Source organism: Ciconia boyciana, chromosome 1, assembly GCF_034638445.1.
Source record: "Ciconia boyciana chromosome 1, ASM3463844v1, whole genome shotgun sequence".
Taxonomy (NCBI): domain Eukaryota; kingdom Metazoa; phylum Chordata; class Aves; order Ciconiiformes; family Ciconiidae; genus Ciconia; species Ciconia boyciana.
The window spans coordinates 88,880,030-88,899,597 of record NC_132934.1 but is presented as its reverse complement, the minus strand read 5'-3'; the positions used below and the strand labels follow the sequence as shown (position 1 = coordinate 88,899,597).

Here is a 19,568-nt window from a genome sequence, read left to right as displayed (position 1 = left end):
GCCTACCATTACTGACACTGACATGAAAAACAAACAAACAAAAATCCTTACAAACCAGAAAGCCAGCTATCTATAAAGCTCCCAAAGCACTGAAGCATACACATTGGAAAGGGCTCTGTGCACACACCTGTGTGTATGCGTGTGTAAAGTTAACAGAAATAATCTGTATCGTACCAGAACAGAAATCGCATGATGTTCTCCAGTCCTTATACTCTAGAAGGTTAATTGAATGTGGCGTGCTCATTCAGTAAAGATTAACTGAGGAGAAACGTTAAGGTTGATGCTGTTTATCACTCGACCCCTTCTTTAAGTACTTTCTCTATTCCTGTGAAGACATGGGAAATGTTGGCAAACCATGAAGTAAAGCAAACAGGCAATGATATCCTGCAAATAGATCCAGCCTGGGGAATTCAAAGTGCCTGAAGTTTTCAGGAACCTAATTCAACTCCTCCACCTACACAACAGTGTTCACACCATCACAAAATTACACACAACCCTCTCCGAGACAAGTTACAGCATTACACCACTCCACTGGGCGTTACATACAGCCTACCTGAAATGCAATCACCACAGACTTCCCTAGACCATAGGGAGGGCATCACTGTCTATTTACATTTCTCCATTCTCACTGACCATGCTCTGCATAAATTATGAAAAAACCTGACAGAGTTAACAGTGTCTCCTACTGTGGGAGAAAGTAGTAGTGCAGCTTCAGCACTTTCATTCACTCTCTTACAAATTACCTTGTGTTACTTCATCTTAAAAACAGATTTATTCTCCTTTAAATCCATTTAGCTTAATTCACTAACAATTTTATTTTTGTTTACATGTAGTAAGACTAGTCCAGTTGGTATCTCAGGTCCTTCAAGTTAGTGAAAATTCACAACTCTGAAAGCCAGTTTCCCCACCCAAGGCATCTGTAACTTATATCCCTCCTGTGCATAGCTGGTGATGGTCAGCAGTACTTACTTATTCTAGCTGCATTCATCATATTCGGTGTGGCTGGACTGACTGATGAAGGGTTAGCTGGGGGAGTTTAGCAGGTGTGCAATTCTGATTATAAAAAAAAAAAAAAAGGTAAATCTGGTTAGAGCCCAGGCATCTTTTACACTGCTGGCAACCAGAGAGATGTTCACACATACATTGAGAGATTGAGGTCAGCACACCTCGTTCCAGTGGGATTTTTTCAGTTGTGTCAAAGCAGCCCAGCAGACTCTATATCCATTAAGGCTACCAGCAAAGACACAAGAAGCAGAGTAGCTAGCCAGTAACACTACGCTATCATATATCCATCATTAAGACAATATCTTGTGTATCAGGCAAAACAGCTATTCAAGGGGGCAAAGGGGTCATTTAATTTAGTGCATACAGTACTGTTTCTGTGTAGCAGGGTAAGGATGTGAGCACACAGTATGTGGACACAGTTCTGGTACAGCAAAGCTCACAAACATTATGCTTAGAAAAAGGAAGATGCTGGATTGCATCATGTGGCAGTCATGTACCCTGTTTCTTCACTTTCTGCACCATCTGTAAGGACAGAGTTGATGTATCTGTTATTGGGCATTACTAGACCACAGCAAGTATGCTGGAAATCAGAGCAAAAAGATGAAGGAGGTCTCAGTTTTGGTAACTTAGCATTTTTGAAAGACTAATGTATTCACCAAGGAACGATACTTTTTCTAATCTTGCAAATTTATAGAACTTCAGAACCAAACGAATATTTCTGTATTACAGTGTATTTAATATAGAAAGCATTAATGTGAATTTAGATGGCCAGTTACCATGCAAGGCTACAGATGAAGCACAACTGTGTGAAGGTAAAGGGTGTAAAAAAGCACTCACCCACAAATACCCTCTCCCAGAACAGACAAAGCTGTTCTGTCTCTACCTGCTTCTCCCTGCACACAGTCCAGATCACATCCACAATCACATCTTCCCCCTGCCCCAAGTCAGAGCACCCACTTCTCCCTTCTGACACAGGCTCTCTATAGCCCTATATTCAAACTGCTTCTTCTGCCCAGGGTTCATGTCCGCTCAGCAGCACAATTCTTATTCCTGCGAGCAGCACCCCTATCTTCCAAAGTCACCATCTACACAGTTTTCCAATTGCCTTATTTATTCCTCCTCAGCAGATGCCTTGAATGATTCAGCAATACATTGTATACAATATTTGAGAAGACAGGCAAGGCCTTAGTGGAAGTTTGTGCTGAAATTTATTAATACAGTTTGTAACCAATTTTTGATCCTGAGAAAAATGGAAAGTCTTTATTACAAGGTGTCAAAGACTCCCCATTTCTTTCTTCCTCCCCTGCCTTTTTAAAATTATGTCACCAAGCTTCTTCCAAGTGATGCTGTTCCCTGCACATTTCAAGCCAGATGCCACCACATTGAGTGTATAAGCCTCACAAACTATCAAACATAAAAAACTTTAAGTTTGTATTTTATATGCTTCAGTTCTGCTGGGACCTACAGCCCATTTCGTATAGAAGACAGGGCATAGGAATGCAACAAATATTATTCTAACTTCACTTTACTGAGGAATTTCTTTAGGTCAGAAGTTTATCGAGATTCACACAATTCAATCAATGTTTCCAAGTGTTTCAAAGCAGTTTTGTGGGAGTGGTAAGAAAAACCAAGGCTATACACATTATCTAATTAACCAGTTAGTTTATTTCAATTTCTGATTTTCTACCTGAAAAGAGGTGGCTAAGTTTATTAAACAGCACTTGTATACAATGCTGCGGTTTCTATTGCTAGATTGTACCATAAGAAACAGTGAACTAAGGTTTTTTTTTCCTATTCTTATTCTGTAAGGACAAAAACCTTTGCATTTTACTTGATACACCTCAAGACAGTTAGAGCTGGCAACACCAGCGAGGTGGTATCCTTAAGAGCTGCTGAAAATATGGGCTCTGCGAATTAAAAAAAAACAAACCAAAACAACAAAAAAACACTGCCTAGGTAGAGACTTCTGTGGGCTGATGAATAATATTTATACTGTCTCCATTTCTTCCTCGCAGCTGTTGTATCACCAGAACTTTGACAATGGGTTTCTCTTTACTTCTTCACGGAGAGATTCCTTCACTGATTCTCTAAAGCAGAAGACATGTATTTGCTTTATAAGCTCAGGGGCAAATGTATTTTAAGTTCACTCATGAAATATGCTCACTTGACTCAGCTGAAAACCTTCTCCAGAGAGAATGTAGCAAATTCCAAATTCTTTAGCCAGATGAGGGAGAAGCAATTCAACATTTATATTTATTTAGTACCAAGGTTCCCTCAAGCTTTATGTAGTTTACAGCTCTTACAATATCAACCTGAAATATCGATTTTAATTTAAATGCAATGTCATCCCCAGAAATTAAAAGTTATTTTGTGTTCTGGAGATTTAAGTTTAATGTAATTCAATCTCCTCTACAGTTCTGAAAAAGTAGGGTAGAAAACTCAAAAACAAATTGTCTTTTTTGGCAACTTATTTTATGAAATATTTTCTTCAAAACATATGCACTCAGCAGATTTAGCTTTTTAAGAAAAAGTTAGTTTATTTTATCTGACATTAACGTCTCACTCTCTATTTAGGAAGTGCTTCCAAGCTTAATATTCATTTTATAAGAAAATTATTTGTCCAATCTGTTATCTTTGGCTGTACCTTCCTCAACCTTCCTCAAATTAATAAAGCTACGCCATTCCTCTATATGAGGCAAAAAGAATCTTTTTAATATGCAGCTACACTCATTCTGTAAAACTACCAGCGGTCCACATCTTTCTTCCTCTTAAAATACTTCAGCAAGCTTACGCTGTTACATTTCTCACGGTTCTTACTAGTTTTGTACACCTCCTGTAGTTAGCCATGATTCACAGCTAAGATCAATTCCAAGGCATAGATAATAACTACTCAAATGCTATTTTTTTCCTGCAAGACAGTGTCCTCTTCATTCGAGTGAATGCTGGAGCTCTCGTTTCCCATCTTCCATGCATGTTTTACAACAAGGCTAGCTTCAACCAGGGACTTAATCCAAGCTTTTAATCACAAGCAAGGTGCCCTTGAGATAAAGAGACACGATTTACTGCCTTCTCCTTATTCCCCCTTGAAACATTGCTATTCTAATTTTGCATTTACCTAACAAAATGATTGCAGGAAATTAAACTTGAAAGCTTACCTTTGTGATGGTTACCTACATGCCAACTACTTTTGCCTATGAAAGTAACCTGTTAAGACTACTGTACAGGAAATTGAAAAGGACTGCTTTTCCTGGTAGAAGTAAAAATCCCTTTGATATCTTTCAGCTTGGTTTCTGAAGAAACCAAGGTTTTCTTGTTACTGCACCACGTCTCTTCATCCACCCACTCACAACAGCTGGGCCCACTGACTGACCTAAATGAAACCTCTCAAAGATATGAAGTTCCCAGATGTTTACAAAAACCTGAGACTGAGCAGAGAAGGAGGAGTGAGGTCAGTGCTGACACTGCAGGTAAGCGACTGGATACAGCTCAGGTCTGTGACCAGCTCCATAGCACGTATGCGCTGGCTGACCAGCTGGCGTCAGACTGGTCACAACATGCACCACCTTTTGCTGAGGAAGACTTACGAGGGATTAAAGGGCAGGAAAGAGCTATCTCAACTTTTCACAGAATACACATTCCTGATGGAAACCAGCTGACAGTTTCCTAGGGCAACCAGACTGTTCCCAGAGCTTCTGCAAAAGTTAAGAAAAGAAAACCAATGCCAATAAGCTAAAACTTGTTACACAATCCACTTGGGTTTTTTTTAAGGTGTCTGCAAATAACAGATGGAAAAAAAGCCTCACTGCTTTTAGAATTTTTTTCTTTACCTCTTTTGTTTGTACTATCTAAGCTCAAATACATTGGTATTTTTTCTTCTGCTGACTTAAAGCAATAAAATTTCAGTAAGGCTATTATATAAGAACGTGCAAAAGAACTAGAAAGAAAACTTCCTCTTTTTTTTTATAACAGCATTGGAGGAAGAAGCAGGGTTATCACTCATTATATTCCCTCATATCTACATTAATTTTTGTTTTCATTTATACGTTTCATAATATTAAAGACATAATTGCTCGTGACCATTTACTAACATGCAGTTTCAGGACAGCACAGCTGTAGGGTCATTCTGAGAAATCCTGACCAGATCTGCTTAAGAAACTTCAGGAAAAAAAAATTCCCTATTAATCACCTAAAGATCCACCTCTCATGTTTATTCTTCTTGCTCTACCGTTCTTGGTCCTCAAGTCTTCCTAGGTTAGTACGGTCTCATTATTTTTAAATCTTAGAGGAGGGGCAGAGAGAGAGAGAGATCATGTCTACTGAACCAAGTCTCTTACTTGTTGATGATGTTCTGAAAACTATTTAAGGAGGAGGTATCTCTGGACATTTTGCATCCAGATGTGAGCTGCTGCCACCCTCACATTGCACGGACGATCTTGGTACTACAAACAGACTGAAGTGGCACACAGTGCTAGTAAAGGAAGATGCCTACGCGAACTATCTCCTGTGGTCTGGATGAACTGTTATATGGAAGCAGGGATCTGGGAGGTAAGGAGCTGTGATTACACAATCAGTGCGCAAGCTAGAATCACAAAGACCAGAGCTGTCACCCTAAAGAGCGTCCTCAGCTACTTTAGATCAAAATAAGGGGAACGTCACTCTTTTCTTTAGGAAATCAGAAGGTAATGACCAGGGAAATCCTCATGATCCCCATGCTCTTAACTTATTTTGTTAAGACTCACAAGTTACCACATACCAATTTCATGAAGGAAGTGAGAAAGTATAGGGAATGTCTCTATTGCAAGTTGCAAGACAGTGCTCATCTCCCTGGTTTTCTATGCCCAGTGATCTGCAGTACACTTCAAAATAGAAAATAATTTTCAAATAGAAGATAGATATCTAATTATGCTATGCTTGACAGAGGAGTCAAAAAGTCTGTTCCGATGGTGAAAGCTAAGTAGATTGCAGAGAACTTCCTCCTATAATAGGTCATCATCTCTATGTAGGTTAGGTTACCTGTATTAGATGACAAAAGATGGCCTGTACCGTGGCTGAGGCTGAATGCACTCCCACTCCAGTGCAAGAACACCTGTCAGTGAGCCAAACCTTGCTGGCAGCACATTGCATAAAGAACAAATGATTTCTTTTTCCTGAAAAAAGCTGTAACATGTAAGTCATCATGGTCTCTGAATACTGGGACCGAGATGATTGTTTATAATTGAGGAAGCCATGCACATATGAAAGCTGTATTTGAAACACCAAAGACCAACTGGACAAATGTAGAAGCTACAGCTTCAGCAAGAGCCAGTCTAATTCTGCTTTCTGACATGACCTTATCTCCAAATGAAATCTCTATTCAAAGAATGGTACTTCATCACAGGGCTTGATAACCAATTTACAATCAAAACATAAAAACTTTCATTTTGGCCACAACAATACAGCCAGAATCCTATTCTCTGCTTCATTTTTTGGTTTTAACCTGAGCTCTTTTTTGTTCTGCAACTATAAAGGATCCTCACATAGTCCATTTATAAAACTGCGTAAAGTCTTGAGGAGGTATCAAGTGATTCTCTGATAGCTACACCAGACACACAGACACATACTAAACTGACTTGCTGCTCTCTCCTGAGGACCCTAACTATCAAGCAGTGCAAAATATCCTAGAACTGAAATGTGCAGGGCATGGAGAGAGTTTATGTGTCAATTTTTTAAATTCATCTTTTCAGATGTAAGTCACTAAGTACAAAGGATTACATAGTCAAGTTCTTGAATATTTTATAGGCTTGGGGTTTGAGAAATCTGACGCAAACTAAGAACTTGTCAAGTGTTCACGATACAGGAAGCAGTATTGTAAAGGAGCTTTGTAGTGAAGACCCATACAACACGCAGAAGAGATCCATCCTGAGATTTGGTTACAAACACTGACCTTCCAGAGTAAAGGATTTCCCTATGAATCTTAATGGGGCTAAGGGCAAAAATGGCCATGGTTGAAGGTACCATAAAATAGTATTTCAGTTTCAGTGTATAAAGCTGATCAAACTTAACTTCCCAGCTCCACTGTTAAGACACATAATTTCTAAGTACGATGATTTTACAAGAATTAGTTAATGAAACTTCCCTTCAACTTTCAGAATTGTGAAAACTGGCAACTGTATGAAAGCGCTTCCAAAGCACCTGTCCAGACAGCGTTATTACCACGTCCTTCAGAAAAGTGGTGCTTTCACTATTACCAGCTGTAAAGAGCTTTAAAAAACACACACACACTCTGCGCCCAAACCCAACAAAACCAAACAAAACCCCCACAACTTTGCAGTGTACATTTCATTCCAGGCTCCTCACAAAAGATTTTAGTGGACAAAAGAGGGCTCATTCTCCTTCACAACCTCAATGATATTTCGCACCTTTGCTCTTCAGAGTTTTTTCTATATAAAGTGGGTCCACTGCTTCAGTTCCAGGAATAAAGGACTCATCTTGTGATCTGGATGTTTGACAGTTTTGAATAATACTGGCAGGGATAAAGCTGCAAACTATTTCAATTAGATTTAACAGAGAGGTCCATACTAAAGATATCTGAGCCCAGGTGACCAGGGAAAGCAGGCACGCTTTCTTAAAGCTTTCAAAGAGGAAATTTAAAAGCAAGATCAATGTATGTTATACACCAGAAAATGGAACCAATAGGTGCAAATCCATAGGAAATCTGAATTCGTTAATTCCACCACTTTAGGAACTACTTATTTAGCTTAGGAGAATTACTGTACATTAGCTATCCAGGGGTAACTAAGTAGTTCTGAAAGCACTAGAAAAAGCAAATAAGACTACTGTAGAAATTTAGCACTCACAACGGAGCAGAAACTAAAACCAGATTTCCAAGTTACTACTTTGCAGAGGTCTGAAAGGAATGGATAAAGGGAAGGGACAGACTGATACCATGATGCTGCAAGTTTTAGTTCATTAGAAAAATAATTCCATAAAATTAAAATTCCTTACCTCCACCTTCTTTTTCTATAACTGTCTGAAATCACCTCCCTATTGTCACCCGAGACTGACTTGGCAAGAATACCTTAAAGTGAAACTAGAAGTGGGAGACCTCCATTGTGTTCCTTAGCAAAGGATAGCTCAGTTAATTTTTCAAAGCTAAGAAACACAGGGTCTTCCCATCCCCACCCAGAACAAAAGAAAAACCACAGACAAAGTGCGTAAGATGGACTGTAAAGCCTCTTGAGACAATTTACAGGTGGGACTCTCTATAACTTGCCAACCACAGCAAGTATAAAACATGACCTTGACAGACACCACTGCTTCAGATAAAGGCAATACTTAATAATCCAAATCATCAGCTGTTGAGATTGAGCATCACTTTTCGTCACAGGCTTAAACAGAAACAAACCCAAGAATTCCTCAACTCTTCTCCACTTTCATTTAAATGAACACAGACACCAGCTAAGTACGTGACAGCTGCCTGCAACAGAAGTTTTGGACTTGAGCCATGGAGAGCAAGACAGAAGAAAGAGTGTGCAAGTGTTATGGGCACCACTGGTTACAGGCTCAAAGGCAGAGCTGCAGTCCCCAGCTAGTATTGCAGAGCAAGTAAACTGCAACTCAGAAGTACAGGGCACGTGCATGCTGACTGAATACAGGCAAATACTGTACCAAATAGAAATTATCATAATTTTTTTTATAGTTTGGATACAAACAGTAACTGCTGCAGTTGTAACTAAAGACAGTGATGACAGACCAATGGTCATGTAGGCAAGATGTGACTATAGCACTATAAATATTGACTTTTTTAGTTTTATGCGCTCTTCTGAGAGTTTCTTAGGTTCTGAAGTAGGTTGGGGTATTACAGAATCACAGAACGGTTGAGGTTGGAAGGGACCTCTGGAGGTCATCTGGTCCGACCTCCCCCTGCTCAAACAGGGCCACCTAGAGCCAGCTGCCCAAGACCACGTCCAGACAGCTTTCGAATATCTCCAAGAATGGAGACTCCACAACCTCCCTGCGCAACCTGTGCCAGTGCTCGGTCACCCTCACAGTAAGAAAGTGTTTCCTGATGTTCAGATGGAGCCTCCTGCATTCCAGTTTGTGCCCATTGCCTCTGGTCCTGTCACTGGGCATCACTGAAAAAAGCCTGGCTCCACCCTCTTTGCACTCTCCCTTCAGGTATTTATATACATTTATATACAGATCCCCCTGAGCCTTCTCTTCTCCAGGCTGAACAGTCCCAGCTCCCTCAGCCTCTCCTAAGATGAGAGACACTCCAGTACCTTAATCATCTTTGTGGCCCTTCATTGGACTCTATACAGTATGTCAATGTCTCTCTTGTACTGGGGAACCCAGAACTGGCCACAGGACTCCAGGTGTGGCCTCACCAGTGCTGAGTACAGTGGAAGGATCACCTCCCTTGACCTGCTGGCAATACTTTGTCTAATGCAGCGCAGTGTACCATTCACCACCTTTGCCACAAGGGCACATTGTTGATTCATGCTCAACTTGGTGTCCACCAGGACCCTCAGGTTCTTTTCCGCAAAGCTGCTTTTCAGCTGGGTGGCCCCCAGTATACATTGGTGCACTGAGCTGTTCTTCCCTGGGTGGAGGACTTTGCCCTTGCCCTTGCTGAACTTCATGAGGTTCCTGTCAGACCATTTCTACAGCTTGTCGAGGTCCCTCTGGATGGCAGCTCTGGCCTATCAGCCACTCCTCCCAGTTTGGCGTCATCAGCAAACTTGCTGACGGCCCACTCCATAATCCAGATCATTAATGAAGACGTTAAACAGGACTGGACCCAGAATTGACCCCTGAGGTACACTGCTAGTTACTGCTCTCCAACTGGACTTTGTGCCACTGATCACCACCTTCTGAGCCCAGCTATTCAACCTGTTTTCAACCTAACTCTCCTTACATTGAGATGTAAGCTACACAGAGTTCTGAAAGGCAACTAACAGTTGAAACATGATGCACTGCAAAATAAATTTTTTTGCTTGTATTAATTATTTTATCAAATCTGAATGCTAACAGAGTCAATGAGTTACACTGCAACATATGCTAAACTAGCTACCTAACTTTCCTTAGTTAACAAATTGCCCTTATAGCAATAATAGGAAAATCTGTAAGATGGTTACCCTTCCCTACTGTCCTACCTACTCCAAAATAATGCTGAGAGATGCAGCCTCTCCCCCACATCACTGGCACTCACACAGGAAGCCAGAGAAGAACATTACTTCAACTTAAAATTTAGTCTGCGAAAGGATCGCAAAGACACTTCCCACTCCCAAACAAGTACACTGAAACTGCTTATGTTGGTACAAGAGTGCTTCTTGCCGTGGCAGCCCTGGCTTAACGTTCGTGGAACTATGACCCAAGATGATGCCAAAACTAGTTAAACTTCTCCAATTACACAGGAAGTCTCAGAATTTACAACAAGCGAGAGACTTACATAAAAAAATCAAGCATTTAAACTATAGATACATAATATTTAAACAGCATCTCTGAATATTATGGATCCTCCAACAGTGAAAAAATGAAATGGTGTTTCTTCTCTTGTTGCTGATTTGGAGTTGCTTGGTGTTGGGCTAGCACCATTTTATTATTGTAGTAAACAAATAAGAAGAGCTGTAGTACGAACCAAAAGGCAATTTCCAGCCTCTCCAAGATTTGTGTTCAATTTCTAGCTAACAACTTCACTGATGCATGAAAGCAAAGCAGAGTCCAACTTCAAAGGTTGAAGGCTGGCACGAATTAAGTGTCCCTTAAGCCAACCACTCATTACAGACTCCAGATGCAGGCAGACACCCCAAATGGACAATGCTATTTTCACTTTAAACTTCAGTTACTGGAAGAAGAAACAAAACTTCTTAAAGTTAAACTCTCCTCTTCCCATAGTACCTTTACACTGCTTTTAATAGTGTCAGCAGCCTAAAGAACAATGTTTTCAATAATCTTCTCATGGCACTGCCTACCACACCAATGACTTCCAGATCACAAGATCTGAGAAACCCGCATTTAGACCTAAAAGTTAATAGAGCCATACTCCGATCATTCCAGCCTCACTAGAGATGGACCACAAAGAACTCATTTTGGTATCAGAGTACCAGCATGATTGAGATGTGCTTTTAGATGGCATTGATCTCATTTAATGGTCTTCATCTCAGTTAATTAACCTGACAGAAGTTCAGGTAACTGGGTGAGAAAGGCACTTGTTAACAGGAAGCATGAAACACTTCCTACAGTCTGCTACTTTCTTCTTATCTGAATCACAATGGCACACAGTGTGGCTGATGTAAAAGACTGCTATCATATGTCACGGTTGCAGAAGTAACTCATTCACCTTAAGACTAACGCCATAGCTTTTCATACAGGAAACAAACATAGTTTACACACAATTTGTCAATCCTGTGCACGCAAGCAGAATCACTTTCGTGCTTACTCAGAGCATGACAACAACAGTACACTTGTAAGGTCAAATCAAAGTACACTTTGGACACAATATGCACATATAAAAGCTGGAATTGTATTTTAACCAGCAAATTAGGTTAGCATTATATAAGCTGGGCACTGCACAACGTTTCTTAATCAGGGAGTTGTGACCTTTACATGTTTTCACAGAATCACAGAATCGTATAGGTTGGAAAAGTCCTGTAAGATCATCGAGTCCAACTGTAAACCTAACACTACCAAGACCACCACTACACCATGTCCCTAAGCACCTCATCCAAATGTCTTAAATACCTCCAGGGATGGTGACTCAACCACTTCCTGGGCAGCCTGTTCCAATGCTTGATAACCCTTTCAGTGAAGTAAAATTTCCTAATATCCAGTCTAAACCTCCCCTGGCACAACTTGAGGCCATTTCCTCTCGTCCTGTCACTTGTTACCCAGGAGAAGAGACCGACCCCCACCTCTCTACAACCTCCTTTCAGGTAGTTGTAGAGAGCGAGAAGGTCTCCCCTCAGCCTCCTTTTCTCCGGGCTAAACAACCCCAGTTCCCTCAGCCGCTCCTCATAAGACTGCTGCTCTAGACCCTTCACCAGCTTTGTTGCCCTTCTCTGGACACGCTCCAGCACCTCAATGTCTCTCTTGTAGTGGAGGGCCCAAAACTGAACACAGTATTCGAGGTGCGGCCTCACCAGTGCCGAGTACAGGGGCACGATCACTTCCCTAGTCCTGCTGGCCATGCTATTTTTGATACAAGCCAAGATGCCATTGGCCTTCTTGGCCACCTGGGCATACTGCTGGCTCATATTCAGGTGGCTGTCAACCAACACGCCCAGGCCCTTTTCTGCCTGGCAGCTTTCCAGCCACTCTTCCCCAAGCCTGTAGCGGTGCATGGGGTTGCTGTGGCCCAAGTGCAGGACCTTGCACTTGGCCTTGTTAAACCTCATACAATTGACCTTGGCCCATCGATCCAGCCTGTCCAGGTCCCTCTGTACAGCCTTCCTACCCTCAGTTTTACTGCAATCTGAAACAAAGGAAGCCCTACTGCTCAACCATTCAATCTGAGATGTTTTCACTTGACTTTCCAGAACACACACAAAACTCACGTTATGATTGATACCTTTCAGAATAGGAAAATGTGTTCCTGAGGGACTGAACTTGAATAAAGGAGTCACAAACATGACTGAGATGAAGAATGTTAGCACAAGAACTAAGTTATAAAGTGACTGGCAATACTAAGGGTGAGCAGTCCTTCAGGCTAGAGACAAGTATAACGCTTCTTCAGAAGTCTAAGAATTATAACTAGCCCCTTTACAAAATTATTAGGAACATTAAAGCTGTCAGATGCTATGCAGGCACATGTTTTACATATCCATTTTCATTTAAACACCTGGTTTGTACACACAGCTAGGAAGACATCCCCGCTGGCGTTTTGATAATCAGGAACAATGTTCAATATTGTTATTTAATTGAAAATCGTCTCAGCTGAAACACTGTGCTGTGATACTTACTATCCTTCAAAGTGGCATAGACTTCATGATATTTTTTACAAGTTCTGACAATGCAAACAACTGATTCATTGAGAATCCCTTCATATCAAATGCTACGCTACTCATACCTTCCCTCAGTCACGTGCCATTTACAAAGTTATTTTTAAGACCATCTTGGATCCAAACATGTATTACAAAACCACAAGCTGTACTGTACAAAAATTAAACAACAGAATGGTTATTGTCAAATCTAGCATGTCCCAGCCCTTGACTTGCTTATGTATTTCTTTCTTTCTTCTACCCTGTACAGTATCCAACTTCAACCCATATATTGTATTAATTCACATCCAGGCTGAATATGATTGGTTACAGTGTCACACACCTTATGCCAACGCACTTGGCAAATTAAAAGCACGCTTGAATATTGCACTATTCCAAATCTCTATTTGGAATGCACTATTCCAAATCTCTTTGTTGCCTAATTCGTTACACTTCAATATCTGGAAGCTGGAGGTGTTATGATTTCAGTATACGGGGGAAAAAAACACCGCCACCACCACGACCAAAACAACCCCCATAAAGGTAGCTCTTTAATTCCTCCCTTTAAGAAAGTTGGAAGCATCCTCTACATTCACCCAAGAAGAGACAAGGTGAAAAGCAGCCAGAGTAGCTTAGCCAGCAGTGTCAGCAGAACACGTTCACTGAATTTTTGCATTCTTGTTCATAAGATGTCTTTGGAATTTCAGACTACGACTAAACTTCAGCCACAAACATAGAGTCCACGATGCACACAGCAGGCACATGCCAGGCACACGTCACAGCGCCACTTGAGTGACAGTCACTTCAGTCTGTCCCTGTTCAGCTCCTGGGAACACTGCTTGGAAAACCAGGAATCAAAGCAGCAAAGCCACTATCAAGCACTTATATCCTAATTATCCCTTTGCAGTTGTCAGAATCCTCCAGCATCTACGACCATTTTTCATCTACTCGGTTAAAATCTTCCCATCTATCTATAACCTAAGGGAATAAGTAAGTCTCTAAGGGAATAAGTAATATCCAAATACTTCAAAGTTTACAACTATTCTCATACTGCTTCACGTACCTGATAAGTTATTTTGAATACACGCATCTTAAAATCATGCTCACAACATGAACATTTTCTAAGCTTATCTCCCATTCAGTGACAAATATATTTTCAGTTGTCAAATCTATTTCACCCCAAAATGTACCTACAAATTATTATTATGGCACTAATTGAAAGTAAAAATTAAAAATTTTAAATCCTTATAATAACAACCATCTCTCCATAGGAAGTTCCTTCCTATTTGTCTGATTACTGCACACAATTCATGAGTGACAAACAATACTCTGCAGTTTGTTAAAGTGCTATGTAATGTAATCACATTGATGAGATTGTCCCAGTGCACTGTATATGAAAAAGCAAAGCTAAAATCATGCTCCCAAACCAAACTATTACATTACCTGACTTCTGAATGCTTAACTGTGAATCATTGAGTTATCTTTGCGAAAAGCACTTAATAGTTATATGTCTGGGTGGAGTCTAATAGAAGGCCAAGCTATTGGATGAAAAGCAAAAATAAAGATGTGTGATTTTCTATGTACTTATGGCCAGTGACTCAACACATCACTATTCCCTTCTTCTTCGCCTTAACGCCACCTTTTCCCTACAAACTTCCCTGGACAAACGGCACCGTGTGCTAGGGCTGTATTCAGCCACGTGTATGCTGATGGACTCAGTTCACCTGTGCCGTCTGTCACAAGGAGCTGGATTCTAGGTGCCCTGCCCTTAGTGTGAGCAAAAACTGTCATCTTCTGCATTTGTCAGATGTTGATTTCCATGAAACTAAAGACTTCAGTCTCTTTAAGACCTCTGTCGCTGGCAAATTTGATTGAAATTGGCCAGAGAGCTAAAATTACTAGGTGGAGAAGGAATAGACAGAGTACTTCCATAAGCCTTCTTTCCTTAGGAAACCAAGCTGAAAAGACACTCAACAGGAAAAGTTAGTTTCCAGGGACCTAATTCTAAATAAAAAAGCTGGACTTTTACACTGTACTTTGAAGCTGACTGATGTCCAGGCTATGTCACACAAGAAGAGCAGACAGAGGTGATGCACGGCACATTCCCTACTCTGGACTACGCTGAAAAGATGTTACGGTTGAGAAACAGTGCCCACGTTTTGCTCTCTCAGAAGCTAACTTTCCGAACAGCGATTTACGGTCAATTGTCTCAGATCATCAAGATTTCAAAACGATAAAAACAGCTCAATCTCCAAACCCCAGGAGCCGTCATCTTTACACTTTCCCCGATTACATGCACCAGCACTTCCAGACCTTACCCACGAGGGGCAGGGAGGTGGCTAACCCTCACAACCGAAGCAACAAAACTTCTCCGAAGCAAAAGCCCGGCCACCACCATCAGCACCACCACCACCACCAGCACGGTGCCTGCAGGAGCACCCGAGGGGCAGCAAGCAGCCGCACCACAAAGGGCCGCCCGCACTCTCCAGTATCCCCGCGGGGGGCTACACCGCCCCGGCCTGTTCCGGCTCAGCAGCCCCTACCCAAGCCGTGCCCGAGGCCCCCGTGGGCAGGCCGGGCCGGGCGCACCTGGACACACCGAGCGGAGCGGGCAGACAAAGGGGCGCCGGCCGCCCCCACGGCGGTGCCGCCACAGGTGTCCCGGGGCCAGAAGGGCGGGGAGCGGCCCCCGGCCCAGACCAGCGCCCCGTCCTCCCCCCGCGTCGCCCGAACGGCGGGCGAGGAGGCCCGAGGAGGCTCCCGGGGGTGGGGGGGGGGAGGTCCCGCGGCCCCGCCGTCGCCACGGTGACAGGGCCGAAACCCCGCGCGCGCGGGGGGCGCGCTATTTGCCAAGCGCCTCCTCAAGGCAACGGTCGCCGCGGGGGAGGGGCGGGCGGCGGCCACCGGCAGCCCCGGCACCGCTGCCGCGCCGCGGCCGCTCCCCATCCCGCCCCTCCTCTCCTCCTTCCCCCCCCCCCGCTCACCAGGCTCCGCTCTGAGCGCAGGCAGCGGGCCCACCCCCGCGGCAGCGCCCGGCACTCACAGGGGGGCTGGGCGGGCTCAGCAGTGGCAGCCCCACCGCGGGGACCATCCTCCGAGCGGGCACCCGGTGTCAGCGCGCTGCCGCTGCCTCCACTCTAATCCCCCTCCCGCGCAGCCCACCCTGCTGCTCACACGCGCGGCTCAGAGCCGCCAATCCGAGTGCACGGGTTGAGCCCTCGAGGCCAATCAACGAGGTCGGAACGGGGAAGGCGTTGCTCGCCGCAACTGGGCGTGGCGGAGCCGGCACGGGCCAATCGCCACCACAAACATTGGCGGGGCGGCCCAATCGAAGGCCAGAGAGTTGAGACTGGCGTGCGAGTCGTCAACAAGTTAAGGTGGCCGAAACAGGAACTGCCGGAGACGGGCACCTCAGCTGACCAATGAGAACAGCAGGAAGGGGAACACAAAGGAGCGAGAGGCGGGCCGAAATTCTTAAAGGGGAAGCGGTGCGTTGCTGCTCCGTGTCGCGCCGCCGTTACCTCAGCGCTGGTTTAAACTGCCTCTTTCCCGGCCGGTTAGAAAGCGTCCGCTCCGCCTGCTGCTAGCGCTCCCTTACTGCCCGCCAGTCCCCGCCTCGGAGGTCCCCCTCGCTCGCTCCTACCCCAGGGCCGCAGCTCAGCGGCCGTTGGAAGCACGGCGTCTGCCGGGGCCGCCCGCCCGCCGCCAGCGGAGGCGCTTGAAGGGGGAACAGCTGCGGCCCTGGGTCAGCTCTGGGCAGCTTAATAAACCTCAGTGACGGAACAGCACGCGGGACCCTCCGGAGCTGGCAGGTAAAAATTAACCGCGTATATAGTTGGTTTTTTTAGATGTAAAATCTTTTTCTGTCAGAACAGCGGCACGACTGAGATGTCATTTAAAAAGAAAACTCTACGAAGTGGGTGTTGGTAAAGGTTGAACGTTGAATTCAGCTGGCTCCAGTGCTGAGAATCATCCAAAATAAGGCGATCTCCATTTCAGCTGGGTAGACCTCATTGATGAGAACATTTATACACTGAAATGGTGCCCTGCTTCCCCTGCAATCAAAGTTCTGGAAAGGAATTGAGATTAAAAAAAAAGGAAGCTGGCTAAAGGTTTTCCAAATCATAAATAGCAGCTAGCTGCTTATTAGGAGCCCAACCAACTTCTGCGACTGTTATTTCCTTGCTCTTATTGATTCTTTAGCAGAATCAGTTGTTTCCACCCAAACCCAAACCAAACAGGTTTTGCACAAATATTTAGAAAAGCTTTACATTGACTAGATGAGGTGATTTGCTGTTAGTGTTACAGGTTAAAAGGAAGAGTTTCTGCAGCTTTTTTAAAAATAGTCTTAACTAAGAACAACTTGAATGCATTTTTTGGAATGAAGGCATAATACTTGGCCGTAGTGCAGGTTTGGATTCAATAATTTAGTGAACAGTAATGGCCTACGTCTGTATGATGTGATATAGCAGCTGACAGGTGATCAGAATACAGGTCAGTGCATCTTTCCCCAGGTGCAGGAGTTTCTTGGACTATGGGCCATATACATGCAAGTGAGTGGAAGAGCTGGCAATTCACTTGGCAGCCTAGAGAGCTTGAGATGGTGTTGTCACAAAGCCTTTAGGCAAAATGCCTAAGGGCATTTTAGGCCTTATGCATTTAGGTAGTAAAACTGAATGCTTTTACAGCACTAAAGCACCAGGAGGAGGAAAGAAGGCAAGATAAAGAGAGAGGGATAGTGTAACCTTTCCATCATCTGGTCTAACTGATACCACTTTAGGGGCAAGAGAAAAGGCCATGAGGCAACAGTGAGCAACAATGTCATGTCCCATACAAAGCATCTGGAGTAGATGGTTTGAATAGATTTGGAAAACCCCTACAGGAAGAAAAGTAATGTTGCAAGAAACAGATTGCAACACTCAGCTGACAGATTGGTTTGGTAGATATTTAAAAGGACTTCAAATAAAAGATCCCTGTCCAAATGTTCTTAAGTAATCCAAGCTACTACAGGATCAGAGGATAGTATGCTCACAGGGATAGAGAACTGATTAAAAGACAGAAATCACAGGGTATGGAATAAAAGATCAGTTTTCACACTAGTGGGAGGTCAACAGTGGAGTCAAAGATTTGTGCTGGGGTCTATACTCCTAAACTATTTTTAAAAAGGAAGTAGAGTGAGGTGAAAATTTGCTGGAGGTTAGTCAAAGTAATATGAATGAGGAATGACAGGTGAACCATCTAATGTCGAGTGACTGTCCACTGTAACAGCAAATTATATCCAGCACAGGTAAATAGGGTGATGTACACACTGGGGAAAAAAAACAAGTCCCAGTTCTTCATGTGAAGTGAATGACTTAACTTACCACTCACTTATTAGATCCTGGCATTGTAACTGTTCTTTAAATAATCATCTCAGTAACAAAAAAGCAAACTGTTGTAACTAAAAGATAATAGCACACCATAAGTTATTACAACGACCCCATAAATACCCAAGTTTTGAATACAGTGAAGGGAATGGAACTGCCTGTAGAACCAGCAAAGCTTTGGGCAAGGACAACACAAAAACTATCAGGGGTATCTGCTAGTTTCCCTGTAAAGGAGTAACTGAATTGTCTAAAACTGTACAGGCTGTTAGAGAGGTCACTGGGATGAGGGTGGAGAAGGAAAGAAACATGACAGAGACCAATAAAAGCTGAGTGGTTTGGAGAACAGCTGCAGCAAAAGTTTTCCAGCTTCTGCAGCTGCTCAGGAGGCCAGAATGATGAAGGCTGCACTCCTGATGGCAGTTCATCGCCAGCTGTGCCTTCCAGGCCCTCCAGCAGAGGTCAGGGAAGACAGCTGGTTAGCAGCAGCTCAAGACCACAATCAAGTTTCAGAGTCTGAGCTTTGCTTTTGCATGCTATCCTAATGAATGCAGTGACTCCATCTACTGATAAAGCAGTTTCCAGAGGAACTTAAATAAGCAGATAGAATATTTATGAACAGAATATAGAATATGCTATAGAATATTTGGGGTAACATTTCTTTTTATCTAGAAACTGTACCACAGTGCAACTTTATCACTTCATAAATAGCATTTCAAAGCAGGAGAGATGCAGAAACAAACTACAGACAAAAAATGGCTTTAACAGAAGGGACTGGAATAGTTAAAAAGAGAGATGAGTTTTACTTCAATACCTTTCTGAGAAAAGTCAGTATGGAAGAGTACTCGCATCTGAAGACCAGTTACTTTTACAGGTACAGACCATAGTTTTTCAAAGATTGTTGTCAAGATTTACAATAGCTAGCATTTAATTTAAATACTTCAAAATATTTTAAGCCTATAAAGCCCAAAACACAGAGTTCTTGATGCCTGGTCTGTTTGTTTCAAGACTGCTCACTAGTTGACGCAAAAATATTCCACGACAGTTCCTCCTCCTCTCTTCCCCGCCACCCCACAAGGCAGAGGATTTCTGAGAAAAGGCTCATAACTTCAGGGAAATCAAACAAACAGACCCCACTCTCCTCAGTTGTCAGACACCCATGGCATTCTTCACAGTAGCCCAACTCACAATTCATGTTAGAAATCTTGTTAGAAATCATCAATGTTACACAGTTGATGAAGCA

At 43.1% G+C, this 19,568-nt stretch overlaps 1 protein-coding gene across 11 annotated transcripts in view; it reads right to left on the bottom strand.

Moving 5' to 3' along the window:
- USF3 (upstream transcription factor family member 3) overlaps nucleotides 1-19,560 on the bottom strand; it is a 41,971-nt gene extending 22,411 nt beyond the window's left edge. For 2 of the 11 annotated variants that reach the window (XM_072880945.1, XM_072880995.1), the window contains exons 1-3: nucleotides 16,006-16,141; nucleotides 970-1,053; nucleotides 175-325 (exon numbers count right to left, since the gene is read on the bottom strand). Coding sequence is in view for 1 of the 11 variants with exons in the window: in XM_072880934.1 (XP_072737035.1) it covers nucleotides 16,006-16,053 (48 nt within the window). In the remaining 10 variants the exon portion in view is untranslated. Of the gene's footprint in view, nucleotides 1-174; nucleotides 326-969; nucleotides 1,054-15,551; nucleotides 15,662-15,946; nucleotides 16,142-19,513 lie in introns of those variants that run through there. The other 9 variants (XR_012045368.1, XM_072880934.1, XM_072880953.1 and 6 more) reach the window with 8 other exon arrangements.
- Between the last annotated feature and the right edge of the window lie 8 nt (nucleotides 19,561-19,568).